Raw genomic sequence first — 16,032 nt, 5'->3', positions numbered from 1 at the left:
GTAGAAAGGTAGACAATCCACAAATATCTTCAGGAAGATGGCCCTGCTCGATCTGTAGAAAAGGTGTAGGTAGAAACTCTATAAGATGTACCCAGTGTAAGCTATGGGCACATAAGAGGTGCAGCAATGTCAAAGGTAGGCTAACTGGGAAGATAGTTTTTGTATGTGGCAGATGCTCGGGAGCATTAACCTCCGAAAATCTGCAGAAAACAACTTCCGTCACTTTCCAGGGGGAAAAACTAGAAGTAGTTGATAGCTTCCGTTATCTAGGTAACCAAGTCAGTAGTGGGGGTGGGTGCGCTGAAGTGTAACTGCTAGAATAAGAATAGCCTGGCAAAGTTTAGGGAGCTCTTACCTCTGCTGGTGACTAAAGGCCTCTCGCTCAGAGTAAAAGGCAGACTGTATGATGCGTGTGTACGAACAGCCATGCTACATGGCAGCGAAACATGGGCCGTGACTGCTGAGGACATGCGTAAGCTCGTGAGGAATGAAGCCAGTATGCTCCGATGGATGTGTAATGTCAGTGTACATACTCGACAGAGCGTTAGCACCTTGAGAGAAATGTTGTACCTAAGAAGCATCAGTTGTGGTGTGCAAGAGAGACGATTGCGCTGGTATGCTCATGTGGCGAGAATGGATGAAGATAGGTGTGTGAGAAAGTGCCAATCCCTAGCAGTTGAGGGAACCCGTGAAGAGGTAGACCCAGGAAAACCTGGGACGAGGTGGTGAAGCACGACCTTCGAACTTTAGGCCTCACTGAGGAAATGACCAGAGACCGAGACCTTTGGAAATATTCTGTACGTGAGAAGACCAGGCAGGACAAGTGAACCCAGCCCACTTATGAATGCCTTTCCTCCTCTTGGACACAAAGACCGGTTGAGGCAAGCGAAGTCGATATAGAACCTCATCCGACGACAGACACCCATGCCAACCCCCCACATGCTGCGAAGACATGTGGGGCAAGCGAAATCGAAATAGAAACCGAATTGAACCAGTTAGGATCCCTGGCCTGGTGGTACGTAAAAAGCACTATCCGACTCGTGGCCGTGGCACGTAAAATACTCCAATGCGACCGTACGACAGGCACCCATGCCAACCCCCTTTGCTTGTGAAGACATGTTGGGGCAAGCGAAATCGAAATCGAATTGAACCACCAGGATCCCTGGTCTGGTGGTATGTAAAAAGCACTATCCGACTCGTGGCCGTGGCACGTAAAATACTCCAATGCGACCGTACGACAGGCACCCATGCCAACCCCCTTTGCTTGTGAAGACATGTTGGGGCAAGCGAAATCGAAATCGAATTGAACCAGCCAGGATCCCTGGTCTGGTGGTACGTAAAAAGCACTATCCGACTCGTGGCCGATGCCAGCACCGCCTCGACTGGCTTCCGTGCCGGTGGCACATAAAATACACCAATCTGACCGTGGCCGTTGCCAGCCCCGCCTGGCACCTGTGCAGGTGGCACGTAAAAAGCACCCACTACACTCACGGAGTGGTTGGCATTAGGAAGGGCATCCAGCTGTAGAAACATTGCCAGATTAGACTGGAGCCTGGTGCAGCCTTCTGGCTTCCCAGAACCCCGGTCAAACCGTCCAACCCATGCTAGCATGGAGAACGGACGTTAAACGACGATGATGATGATGATATATATATATACGTATATATATATATATATACGTATATATACGTATATATATACGTATATATATATATATATATTATATATTATATATACGTATATATATTATATATACGTATATATATATATATCGTATATATATATATATATACGTATATATATATATATATATATACGTATATATATATATATATACGTATATATATATATATATATACGTATATATATATATATATACGTATATATATATATATATACGTATATATATATATACGTATATATATATATATATACGTATATATATATATATATACGTATATATATATATATATACGTATATATATATATATTACGTATATATATATATATATACGTATATATATATATATATATATATATATATAATATACGTATATATATATATTATATATAATCTACACAATATATATATATATACACACATATATATATATATACGTATATATATAATACGTATGTATGTTTATGTATGTATGTAATGTATGTATGTATGTATGTATGTATGTATGTATGTATGTACGTACGTACGTACGTACGTACGTACGTACTATTTCTGTAGTTAATAAATAATATGAATTGGTAATATCTGTAAGTCGATGATTGAAATGAATCTGTTCCTCCATTTTCTTATGTATTATGAATTTGAGGTAAAATATTTTACCTTCACCCATCTAATACAATAAATGAATTAATTGCTTTGCAATTATAAGCATTTATGTATTTGCCTTTTGGGTACTTCACCAGCAGTATATTGGATAACTGATATCCCATACTGGGTTACACTCATAACCCCTATCTCACTTAGTACTATATATATATATACGTAGATGTTTTATATTTTTAACAGCAAACACTGTAAGTAAAATACCTGCTAATCTTCATATATTTATTTCCCTTGTAATTTTTATTCTTTTCTTATATTCTTGTATTAACTGCCTATTAGTATCTAATTTTTACTGCTTTAACTATTTTCTGTAAATTATCTCCTTCTATATTTCTGACATATTATTTACATAAACAAAGTTTAGATACCACTAACCATTTATGAGGGCCCTTAAACATTTTTTGTAATCTGTAAAAAAGCTGAAATGATTATTAATGGTCAAATATAAATTTCAGTCTCCTGTATTTAAAAATTCTGTTCTCCCTTATTTGGATTTTCAACTCCACTTGCTTCTTACTTCTTATATGGAGTTTAAAACTAGCTCGTTTACACTAATCTATAGCAACAAAGTTACCTATTTTCTATACTATATATATCATCACTTAACCGTTATGAGTTAGTTGTGTTTTAAATAGACATGACTCCTAGAATTAGTAAGAATACAATTCTTAAGTCCACCTTTTTCTTTATTAAGTTCTTGTTGTCAAGCAGTGGTGGGATACAGACACTAACACACAGACACATATATATATATACATAATAGGCTTCATTCAGTTTCCATCTACCAAATCCACTCACAAGGCTTTGATTGATCTGAGGTAAGGTAAAAGTCACTTCCCTAAGGTGTCATGTTTCTGTATGAAAAATAAAAAAGCAGTTTATATAATGTTTCTATGTGCTTTTCACCATGGTGTGGAGCGCTGCAGTAGATGCCCCACATGCAAATAGTTTAGTTTGGTTGTCCTCCCAGATGCTTTAATGATTTTCTGTGAGCACACCATCCGTCACGCACTTGCATATTTTTAATTCATCAACATTTGCCAATCCACTGTCCTGAAGCAAGTTGTCCATATAGGTTAGATGTTTTCTTCCTCTGTTGAGTCTTCCTTCAACTGACTGCCAATAAAACCAGTTGACACACACAGGTTCTTCAGGGTGCCTAATGCAACGACCAGCAATTCTCATTCTTCTCTCAGTCACTGTGGGTAGATCTTGATGAAACTGCTTGTTGATTAACTCTTTAGCATTCACATTATTCTGTCAAAAATAATGCTTATTTAAAAAAAATAATAGTTGCATATATTGCTAGTTTGTAGGCAAACTAATGGACAGAATAAGCTGCAGATTCTTTTCCTATGTGTTTTGTTCATTTTTACCAGGACTTGTTAAGGTTACCTTTATAGATTTTCTATAGAAATTATAGCCAGCACTGATTTTATGTTGTTTCATATCCAAGATATCAGGAAGATGAAAAAAATGGATAATGGGCATCTGTGCCATTTTTCAGGAGTTTTTGCTTCTCCGTCAGCACCACATCCAACCCATTAACCATCCATGAACATAAATAGCCATCAAATATAGCGGTGTAACATTATTGAATATACCAATTTTACATGTTTATTTCTTAGTATGCACACATGCACCCCACACACTGAGACGAAATCCACAAGTGAGCATGGAAAGCATGAGCAATGATGTTGTTCCTGACAGCAAACCAGTTGGCAGAGCAGCAACAGCATCGGCCAGAGGGCTACCGAAGTATGCATGAGAGAGTGCAGTGGCCAGCGACGTGCGGGGGATAGTCGTGAGAGAGAGGCAAGGTAGAGCCATTGACTGGACGAGCTTCATGCACTTGCCAGCTGGCAGCCAATTTTGCTCCTTGCAGTCCTGGCATGTATATTGTAGGGAGATTGTGTTTTGTTATGAAACCGCAATATACTACAAAGTATATTAAATACTGTGTCCTACTGTGTTAGCAATGCTATTAAATCACTTGTTAAGGTTATCTTTACAGGTTTTCTATATAGCCAGTGAATATGTGGAGGGTTAATGGGTTGGAAGGAGCAAGGACTGAAATATGGCACAGGCACCCATCACCCATTTTTCAGCTTTGTTGTTTACTCGGTTACAAAATGCTGTAGAGAATCAGTGCTGGCTATAAAGCATTTAATATAATTTCTAGTATGGTTGTATAACAAAATATGATGTCCCTACGAGTCATTAATATGCATTAGTGGTCATCCATCAGAGATGACATTTAACCTTTTCCCTGCTTATTTATTTGCATTGTTTTGCATTGATCATACACAATTTCATAGCTTTGAGAATCCGATAATGTGATTGTTTATTTTTAATATGATGTTGTTGAGTAGGTGTGAGAGGCCAGGATAGGCTGGTTTGAACAGAAAACAGAATATTTTGGCCAGATATGACCAGGTTAAATGCTAAAGGGTCTTGTGGTCACACCATTAGATATTTTGAGCTCTCATGGGAAGGCAATCTTGAAGCTTGTTCTTCATAATCCAGGTTTTGGGCTCCATAGAGAAGGATGTTCTTAGCACATGCCATAAAAGGGCCAGCCACATTTTTGAAATGATTACCAGATGTTTTAATGCCTGAAATTTGTTACAGACACTCTACACTCATCCCTTGCATATAAGGAGGTCTTTCTTACAATCAGTAGCAGAGAGATCCAAGCTACTTGAAGTCCTCAACTCGCTTGAGTTGTTTACCATTGTTGAAATTCATTGGCTGATGGCTTTCATTCTGATTTTGAAAATGGTGATGTTTAACTGGTCATATGCCCGCATAGTGGCTCGTTCGATGGCTCCTGGTGTCACCAGTTATATTATGTTCCTTATCTTTTACTTGTGTCAATCATTAGAATGCAGCCATGCTGGGGCACCATCTTTGGGAATTTTAGTCAAATGAATCGACCCCAGTACTTTTTCCAAAGCCTAGTACTTATTCTATTGGTCTCTTTTGCTGAACTGCTAAGTTACAGGGACATAAACACATCAACACCAGTTGTCAAGCAGTGGTGGGCAACAAACACAGACACAAAGAGACACATATGCATGCACACACACACATACACACGTGCGTGCACACACACACAATGGATTTCTTTCAGTTTCTGTCTACCAAATCCACTCACAAGGTTTTGGTTGAAGACACTCTCCATGAAGACCCTGAACCTTGTGGTTGAGAAACAGGCTTCTTACTACACAGCCATGCCTGAACCTGTTCTTGCATATTTATTCTCAATGTTTCCAGCAGATCCAAATGCAAAATATGCTGGTTGCTAGTGTGTAGGTCACAAAAGGACAGCTTCTCTCATTTACAACAACATGTTCAAAACACTCATATTGGTGCAAGGAATTCTGGAATAGTAGTGTTTTGACAAATGTCTCATCAGCCAGCAGTAATAATAAGCACACACACACACACACACACTCCTTGATGTGAAAGGGAGAAATTGCTTTCTTGTGGCATATGCAAATGCAACTAGCATATATGGCATTTGAATCTGTTGGAATGTATCAATCATCATCATCATCATCCATCTCACAGGCATGACTGCATAGTAAGAAGCTAGCTTCATAACCACATGGTTCTAGGTTCAATTCCACTGTGTGGCATGTTGAGCAAGTATCTTTCTACTATAAGCCTTGAGCTGCTAACTAAAGCTTTGAGTAGATTTGTTAGACAGGAACTGAAAGAAGCCCATCGTATATTTATGTATAGATAGGTATGTGTCTTTTGTGTTTGTGTTTGTCTCCACCATTACTACTTCACAACCAGTGTTGCCATGTTTACATCCCCATAACCTAGTGGTTAGGCATAGGAGTGGCTGTGTGGTAAGTAGCTTGGTTTCAGGTTTAGTCCCACTGCGTGGGACCTTGGGCAAGTGTCTTCTACTATAGTCTCGGGCCGACCAAAGCATTGTGAGTGGATTTGGTAGACGGAAACTAAAAGAAGCCCATCGTATATATGTATATATGTATGTGTTTGTCCCCCCAACATCGCTTGACAACCGATGCTGGTGTGTTTACGTCCCCGTAACTTAGCAGTTCGGCAAAAGAGACCGATAGAATAAGTACTAGGCTTACAAAGTATAAGTCCTGGGGTAGATTTGCTCGAATAAAGGCGGTGCTCTAGCATGGCCACAGTGAAATGACTGAAACAAGTAAAAGAGTAGAATAAGTAGCAGGTTTAAAAAGAAAATAAATATTGGAATTGATTCATTCAACTAAAAATTCTTCAAGGTGATGCTCCAGCATGGCCACAGTCTAATGACTTGAACAAATAAGAAGTAAAAGATATGTTCTCTTTTACCCCAAATCTCATCCAGACATGATTATCTTCTAATTCTTCTTCTCTTACAGATGACCCAGGACCAAGAGATGATTCAGTTTCAAATCCTGCCCTGATTGGCGTCATTGTTGGGTCTGTGTGTGGAGTCATACTGCTGATCCTCCTGTTGGCTGTCGTTGGCATCTGTTGTTACCAGCGGAACAGCTATCTGAGAGGGAGTCACACTGACCCAGTCCTCCGAGATGGCGAGTCCCCCGACATGGATAAGTGCTATATCAACAACATGGAGAAGAATGGAAGCCCTGTGGGTAGGGTTGGTATGAGTCCTTCACTGCGCTATACTGATGTTGTTGAAAAGTTCAGTGACAGCAAGGAAGAGAAGAACAGAGATGGGCTTAAGGTTGGGGTCAGTAATGGGGAGAATCCATTGGTCGTTGATGCTTTAGCAATGAGTCCAACAAAATCAAGTGAATTCAGTTTTGATACGTTGAGCAAAGGCAGGGGTGGGGTGGGTGAGAGTGGAGGAAGTGGGAATGGGCCTCGGTCCCCTATGATTGAAGCTCTGCAGAGTAACCTGAAGTTCCAGGCATCGTATCAGTCAACAGAGAACGAGGCGGAGAAGCGAACCCAACGTCTGTCCAGCACCAACAATGGTGAAGGTGGGAGTGGTGGCAATGATGACACACCTCCCACTCCACCACCACCACTACCAGTCATCTCAGCACCAGTGCCCAAGATGCGAACCATGAACCCAACCCATGCAGGAATACGGCGTGTGCCCGTACGCACATCTGCAACCTCCGATGACATCAACCTATTGGAGAGGGAACTGCTTCATGGGGGTCGGGTACAAGATGAAAACGGTGATCCTGGAATCCAGGTTCTGAAGCCAGATGTGATTGATGGGTTGGCAACAGAGGTTGTCCCAATCAAAATTCAGGCAAGTAAACCAAAAGCAGATGTTGAGATTGAAGACTTTGACCGACCTGATCTCACAAATGATGACCCTCCTCCTTTCATAAGGAGTGCAAATTCTAGTACCAGCACAGTCCACTCCCTCCGACCCAATCGACACCGCAGTCCTGCAAGCAAGTCAAAGCACCAGGCCCAGCAACAGCAAGGATCTGCACCTCGCAACAAAGATGCAGGACTTAGCAGCTTACGCAAACGAGGACCAAAGTCCCCTCGTATCACTACAAAAGGCCGACGTCTTGTGTCAGAAGCTGAAGAAGGGTCTGTGTATGATGATGAACAGAGGGCTGATACCCCACTCAGTGTTATGGGAGTGAGGTCTTCAAGGGCCGACGACCTGGAGAGCTTACCACGTGAGTAAACTAAATTTCATAAGAAGTAAAAGATATGACTTAATTTTAAATGTATAAATATATGTGTATGTATATATATGTATATATATATATATATAGATGTGTATACACATATAAAGTATATATATATATATGTGTGTGTATATACGTAAATATATATGTATGTATATGATATGTATATATATATATATATATATATATATATATATATATATATATATAATGTATCTCTCTACATGTGTGTGTATTGGGTTATCAGATAAATTTGTTTGTTTTTTATACATGGTACTCCTTTGTCATATGTTTGAAAAGCGGTAAAATTTATTCAGATTTCAAAAACAAAAGCAGAAGAGCTGCAAGAAAAACAGCACATAAAGATATTTTTCATGTTAATTCAAATAACATTCAACATAATCAATCTTGTGTAATACTGTAACCATTCAAGCAACTAATGATTAATTTTCATGTTATATAGGATGTCTTTAATAATACGTGTTCAACATGATATCTCAGAATTCTGTAATCTGGGCTATATACCCAAACTATATATATATACATACACACAAACACACACACACACACTGCTAAGGACAGACCATAGTCACTAAAACCCATGCAGTAGAACAGTGTATTCAAGTATGTGAGTAAGAGAAGTACACATAAGACTATGCTTTTGTAATACAACAGTATTACAAAAGCCTTAGTGTCTTTAGTAAATTAGAAGTACACTAAGGGAAGATGAAGGCAGCTAAATCAGCTTAGTACAAACATTCCTGCAGCCTTTTTCATCTTCCCTTCTCTTTTACTTGTTTCAGTCATTTGACTGCGGCCATGCTGGAGCACTGCTTTTAGTCGAGCAAATCGACCCCGGGACTTATTCTTAGTAAGCCTAGTACTTATTCTATCGGTCTTTTTTGCCAAACCACTAAGTTACGGGGACATAAACACACCACCATCGGTTGTCAAGCGATGTGGGGGACAAACACAGACACACAAACATATACACACACATACATATATACACATACATATGTACGACAGGTTTCTTTCAGTTTCCATCTACCAAATCCATTCACAAGGCTTTGTCGGCCCGAGGCTATAGTAGAAGACACTTGCCCAAGATGCCACGCAGTGGGACTGAACCCGGAACCATGTGGTTGGTAAGCAAGCTACTTACCACACAGCCACTCCCGCGCCTATATATATATATATAAACTATTTTACATTAATTTGATGCTTTCATGTAAAAAGCACTTGTGTTGATGACACATTAAAAACACCCAGCACACTCTGTAGTTAGTGTTAGGAAGGGCATCCAGCTTTAGAAACCAACCCAAATCAAACTGGAGCCTGGTGTAACTCCAGCTTACCAACTCCTGTCAAATCAGCCAACCCATGTCAGCATGGATGTTAAAGGATGATGATGCAGTATATATAATTTTTAATAATAAAGTCAAACCGTATTTAAGATATATGTTTCAGATCTTGTGTAATATATAATAGGAAACACATCCTTATGCAAAATCTTCAGTTGATATATTTCAAAATAGTTTGTTGTAATTTTGGTACTTCGCTTCTAAGCAAAACACAAAAATATATTTGTATGTTAAGTTGTACATGTTTATTATGCAGGTTACTATTGGTTTTTGCAATCTGTCTTCAGGCCCATGGTATAAAGCATATTTTGAAAAGATATTTTTCCAAACTGCTACTTCTATCATAATGAATAATCCATCCTCAAGAGCTGTAAGCTCTTAATTGAAATCACTGGGAAAACATAAAATGTTTAGAGTTGCGGCAAGGCAGATAAATATACCTAAAGAAGGTTAAGTACCAAAAAGGGAATAACAGAGACAGGGAATGGGGAAATGGGTGTAAGAAGAAAAGGTAAATATTAAAATGAAGTAAGTGAATGATAGGAAGAAAGTTGGATCTGAAAAGAAAGTCAGAGATGAAAATATATACTAGTCTATGTATGTTTCCTTTTTTTTTTAGTTGAATAAAGGTGATATTCATCTGTTGTATAGTAGGTCCTTTTCAAAGTGTTTGCATTTATTGACTATTTCTGTCTAGTGTTTATGAAATTGTCGACTTTTGGACATCTGATTGGCAACAAATTTCTCAATACTCTTCACAATTTCTGTTCATTGTCCCAGATCCTTGTACCTGTTCCAATATGCATTTTAGTGAGGTCTTCACAAGAACATTCCACCAAGATTTTCTCATATTATGTGGGATTATGCTCTGTGTATCACTGTAATTTCTTATATGTACATATGTATATAATGCATGTAGATATATATGTAATGTATATATAGTTAAGGCTAAGTCGTTAGGGTATTCAGCTCACGATTGTAAGGAGTTCAATACCCAGCAGTGCATTGTGTCCTTGAGCAAGACATTTTATTTCATGTTGCTCCAGTCCACTCAGCTGGCAAAAATGAGTTATGTTTGTATTTCAAAGTGCCAGCCTTATTACATTTTGAGTCGTACTGAATCTCCTTCAAAGGTATGTGTCTATGGAGTACTCAGCCAGTACCTCCTTCAGGCACTTGATGTTAACTGGATGTTTGATTTTTATCACTCTTGGTACATGTCCTCAGATTGACAACCAAACACTCTGAAATGTTTGTATTAGAGCCTCTGGCATGAATGCCAAGCAGTACGGCATGTCGTTTCTAAATTTCTGGCAGACTGAATTGTGTCATGGGGCTGTTTTCTCACAGACAGCACCCAACAGACTGTAGTCAACAAAATCAAAAACAAATAATACACATGCACGAAATTAAGATAAAACAACAACAACTTACCCATCACACCCTGTATGTATGTGTGTGTGTGTGTGTGTGTGTGTAGCTATGTGAGTATCTATGTGTTGTTTGTAGGTAATGTATGTAGGTATATATTTTTATTAAATAGGTTTTACAGGGTGAATATTTTGCTACTTAAAGTTTCACCTGATGAATAACATAATAATATCTAGAATATAATGCATTCAGGCAAATATCATTGTCTTAAGTCCATACATACATACAAGTCCATATACAAGGGCTGCTGAAAAGTTCCTGGCATTGGGTAAAAGAAAATACAGGAGGATCAGTTAATTATTCAGATTCGCATCCATATTGCAGAGGTCCTTCAATTTTTCTAAGCCCTGTAAAAGAGCTTGGAAGGTTGGGCCTCCAACCAGGCCTTTCGTGATACCAGGAGCTTTTCAGCACTCCCTCAAGTATATATATTTGATATTTTTGAAACGCTATGTTTTTACAATGCTATTAGAGGTATAAAAGGCAAGCAGAGAGTGAGATGGTCTCACTGAGTATGAACCCTGTTGTACACAGGTGGAGTTAAAATATTCTACCAAGTTTACAGTTGCATTGTAGAGAATTACTGAAATGTTTCCTTGTTAAACAGGAATTCCTTAGAATAAGATTATTATGCAATTCATTTGGTGAAACTTGAGGTAGCAAACTGTTCATTGATCCAGACTACAGTGTATATATAGTGTGTATTTATGTATATACAGACATGCACGCGCACACACACACACACACACACACACACACACACAATTACACACATATATATACAAAAAAATACGCACAAGTGAGAAAACAAATGAAAGAAAAGGACACTCAGTACATTTAGTAGGAGTTATATGTATTATTTAAAACAGTCTGATTCAGTTCTGTGCAACTTAGTTTCACAGGCCTCTAACAGAAGCCCATCTCTAAATTCAGTGTCTGAAGCCTGAAAGAGGTGGACTTCTGTTTGAAGCTTGTGAAACTTGAAGTCACATGGAACTGAATCAAACTGTTTTATAAATATATGTAGATAGAGAGATAGATACTTTATTCATGGGGTGACCAGACTACTGTTGGTTTCATGTTGGGAGAGATATTTCTCATCAATTATTTAAGTCTGTACCTTGGGATGTTGGTGTTCATCTAAGATGGAAACGAACTCCAACATCCCAAGGTACAAACTTGAGTAATTGCTGAGAGATATCTCTCCCAACATAAAATCAATGATATTCTGGTCACCCCACGAATAGAAAATATTTATCCACTAATGCAGCATTCATTCTCACTGTTTGATATTAACATATATGTGTGTGTGTGTATGTACATATTTCTGATTGATAACTGTGTGCCATTTCTATTTCTCTTCCCACAGCTCTGCGTCGCTCTGCCTCCAGACAGTCACTCTTTGCATCAAGGACCTCCTTGTACAGTCGTCGTGGCAAGAAAGAACGCCGGCCCTCTGTCGCTGATTCCCTTGACTCTTATGCTCAGGATGACCTCACACTATGCAGTTCTGGGGCCCAGGCCCAACCTATGTCAAGGCAGGATGCCCGTGCATACAAGTCACTGGGCAGCATCATTGCACCAGTTGCTGCAGAGACTTCAACCAGTGACCCCAGCTCCTCAGTTGGTCGAACACGAAAGAAATCTGTTGGGGCCTCATCTTTGTCACATGGGAGACAAACACCAAAGAAGTCTACTTCATCACAAAAGTCTTCAATGTCAACACAGACCATTGACCAGAAGGGTACACAGACAGACAGGGGGGTAGCAATGAACCAACAACAGCATGTGCATCCTGTACCCCTTGCTAAACCCTTGCTCAAATCAACAGTGAAATCAGTGCCCCCCAGAAACGTTGGAAATGGAGGTGCAGATCCCTCTTCTCAGCCTGTTAAGCTTCCACCAGCCTTGTCAAAATCTCACTTCCAGCCCATAGTCTACAACAACAACAACGCTAATGTTGCTGACCCTGGTCTTCCTCCTCCGCCCCCACCAACTGAGTCATTGAAGTCGACAAAGTCACCTTGGGAACTACTCTGCGAACTCACAGACACTAACACGCACACATCTCCACCTTCAGAATCTGGGGTCTCATCACTTGGCCCCAGACTTGAACCCACTCGTTTCACAGCCCCTTCTGCACAGCTGACGTCATTGTCGTTGACACCCGGGCCTTATACGGCCCAAACCACCACCGTTCCCACTGCGACATCCCAACCCCTTGCAGGCAACAATGCAACCTCAACATATAGCCCTTTTGTTACTACTACGGTGACACCACTAAATCCAAGAACGACCCCTACATCAGCAAGATACACTCCCACATCTCTGGTAGGGTCTGAAATATCATTCTCGTCACACCCACCGATGACCATGGACCCCACCCATGGCACACTTCCCTCCCGGAAATCCTCGTGGGATGCACTTACAGAACTGGCTGATAACCAAACGTCTTCTGCATCACATCGAAATGTAGAGAGCATTGTATAAACTACATGTATAAACACTCATATATATATATATATATATATATATATATATATATATATATACACGCACATCTTATGTCATTATTGTTTTATCATCTACTTTTTTATGTTTACGAAGTTGAAACAAAATTCCTTGAAAGTGTGTGTACATGCATACACATGCATTCTATAATATATATATAAGGACAGTATCTGCTGCACAAATGGGAGGTGCCTGAATTTAAGGAGTAAATGACAGGACAATATCTGGTTTAACTTCTAAGTAGTTATAGATATTTTCACCAGCTTAAAATATCTTTTTTATAAACCATAGCAAGACATAGGACACATTAACTTCTATATAATCTAAAACTCAATTATCAAGTGGACATCTTGAGTATATATAAAAGAATTCCTTCAGTTAATTTAATTAAAATATAACTTATTTTTATTTAATTTCTTTTAATGCATAGATGAAGGTGTATTAAAACCTATGTACTTTGACCTAATCTAGTGCATAGGGCTCTGTTTCATCCTGGAAGTAAGGTTAAGCTTGAGGTCAGAGACAAAGTAAATTTTATAGCCATATCAGGTTTCTCCTTTCACTTTCCTTTTTTTATCTTAAACCAGAGTAAAATAAAAGTATAAGCTACCCATACTTAAACTCAGTTTGCATCAGACCACAGTTGTAAAAAGACCTTGAATGAAGGCGCAGAGCAGAATATTGCAGGTTGCATATGCAACTGTACATATTCTATGCAGCAGAAACATATTTCAGTCATTTTAATTAATTATGCTTTATAATGAAAAGAAAAAAATATGAAGATGTACAAGTTTCCATATTCTTTGTAATTGTTTTGGATTTACATTCCTGAAAATATTCATAATCCAGTGAAGCAAACCGAACCTGGATTTGCTTATCAGAAGAATTACAGTGGGATTGCTCACCTTAAGCATTCTTTGTTGCTTCTTACTACATGGGGTTAGCCATAACCTGGACTATACCTGAGAGCTCTTATGGTATCCACCTGGATAACTTGATAATTTATCCCTATATACACATTACATATTCCCCCAATGACAACTACCTGCTAAGACAATTACCCCCCCCCCTTAGTTAATTTCCTCCTCTACAATATATTAAGAAGTTTTAAATCATCTGTTGTCCTTGGTGGGGTATTGCCCATGGCGGTGGGTAAATGTCCTTGACTCATATATATATATATATACATACATACATACACACACACACAAATTACATTTTATATATATACATTTAAACACATTAAGAGGTATCCATCATAGAACTCCCTTACGCTAGAAGGAACAGCTAAAGTCCAAACCACTATTAGGGATAAAATTTCTTGAAGGGAATGAAAAATAAAAACATTTACCATCTATTTCCTGGACCATGATTTCTGACTTTTTTTTAGCAAATAAAATAATTTGCCAGGTGAAGTCTTCATCAACAGGTATGCCAAGATTAAACATATAAGTACGAGGTGAATCCAGCATGTGCCCCTTGCTTATACATTTTAATTTTTCAAATCCATCGTGCAAGTGCAGTTTCTGGTTGGCAGCAAAAAAATGCCGGCAATTTCTTAAAACAAAATTTCCAGAAATCATTATACATAATAATATCAGGGTAATAAAGATTTTAGAAATTTTTACTACCAGTGGCCTTGCGTATAGAAAAATTAGTCAATATACTATATATTATTCAGACTTCTCCCGGCAAATTATTTTATTTGCTAAAAAAAGTCAGAAACCATGGTCCGGGAAATAAATAGTAAATGTTTTATTTTTCATGCCCTTCGAGAATTTATCCCTAATTAGTGGTTTGAACTTTAGCTGTTCCTTCTAGCATAAGGGAGTCCTATGATGGACACCTCATAATGTGTTTAAATGTACACTGTATTTTATATGAATAATATATAGTCTATTGACTAATTTTTCTATACACTAGGCCACTGGTAGTAAAAATTTCTAAAATCTTTATTACCCTGATATTATTAATTATATAATAATTATTAGGGAAGATTAATTCCGAATCCACAGGAATGAGACATTCAAATTAAAGGTACTAAAGTGAACTTCTCTCAATATTTTATTCATATATATTTATAAAAGTAGTTTTAGAGACAGTACTACCCTCAGCTCAATCAACATTGAAAGAGTTGAGCAAATTGACCTTAGCAGTTTGGCAAAAGAGCCCAATAGAATAAGTACTAAGTTACGGGGATGCAAACACACCAGTATTGGTTCTCAAGCAATATTGGGGGAACAAACATACACACACACACACATATATACATGTATGTATATATATATATATGTATAATAATTATTAGGGAAGATTAATTCCGAATCCACAGGAATGAGACATTCAAATTAAAGGTACTAAAGTGAACTTCTCTCAATATTTTATTCATATATATAAAAGTAGTTTTAGAGACAGTATATATACACGACGAGCTTCTTTCAGTTCCTGTCTACCAAATCCACTCACAAGGCTTTGGTCAGCCCGAGGCTATAGTAGAAGACACTTGCCCAAGGTGCCACGCAGTGGGACTGAACCTGGAACCATGAGGTTGGTAAGCAAGCTACTTACCACACAGCCACTATACATATATATTTATATTTTTTATATCTAGTTTCAGCTCACGAGCTGTGGCCATGCTGAGGCACTGCCATTTGGTGTTGCTACATAATTTTACTTCACTTTTTAGGACTTGACATTTGGTGCTTGAGAGAGTTTGAAGCCACATCTG

At 38.4% G+C, this 16,032-nt stretch overlaps 1 protein-coding gene across 1 annotated transcript; it reads left to right on the top strand.

Annotated features, from left to right (window-relative positions):
* The first annotated feature begins 4,038 nt into the window (after positions 1–4,038).
* LOC115225441 lies at positions 4,039–13,916 on the top strand. Its single transcript, XM_029796401.2, has 3 exons — positions 4,039–4,102; positions 6,733–7,986; positions 12,163–13,916. Exons 1-3 carry the CDS (start codon positions 4,039–4,041, stop codon positions 13,281–13,283), a joined length of 2,439 nt encoding a protein of 812 aa, XP_029652261.2. The 3' UTR covers positions 13,284–13,916.
* The last annotated feature ends 2,116 nt before the right edge of the window (positions 13,917–16,032 follow it).

This window comes from Octopus sinensis, linkage group LG27 (assembly GCF_006345805.1).
Source record: "Octopus sinensis linkage group LG27, ASM634580v1, whole genome shotgun sequence".
In the NCBI taxonomy this organism is placed as follows: domain Eukaryota; kingdom Metazoa; phylum Mollusca; class Cephalopoda; order Octopoda; family Octopodidae; genus Octopus; species Octopus sinensis.
This window is presented reverse-complemented; position numbering and strand designations above follow the sequence as displayed.

Excerpts from the sequence above, each read along its gene's own strand:
- LOC115225441 (XM_029796401.2), top strand. The coding sequence starts at position 4,039 with ATGTTGTTCCTGACAGCAAACCAGTTGGCAGAGCAGCAACAGCATCGG. Across the intron at positions 4,103-6,732 it reads TCGGCCAGAGGGCTACCGAA|ATGACCCAGGACCAAGAGAT; the intron begins GTATGCATGAGA and ends CTTCTCTTACAG. Across the intron at positions 7,987-12,162 it reads CGACCTGGAGAGCTTACCAC|CTCTGCGTCGCTCTGCCTCC; the intron begins GTGAGTAAACTA and ends CTCTTCCCACAG.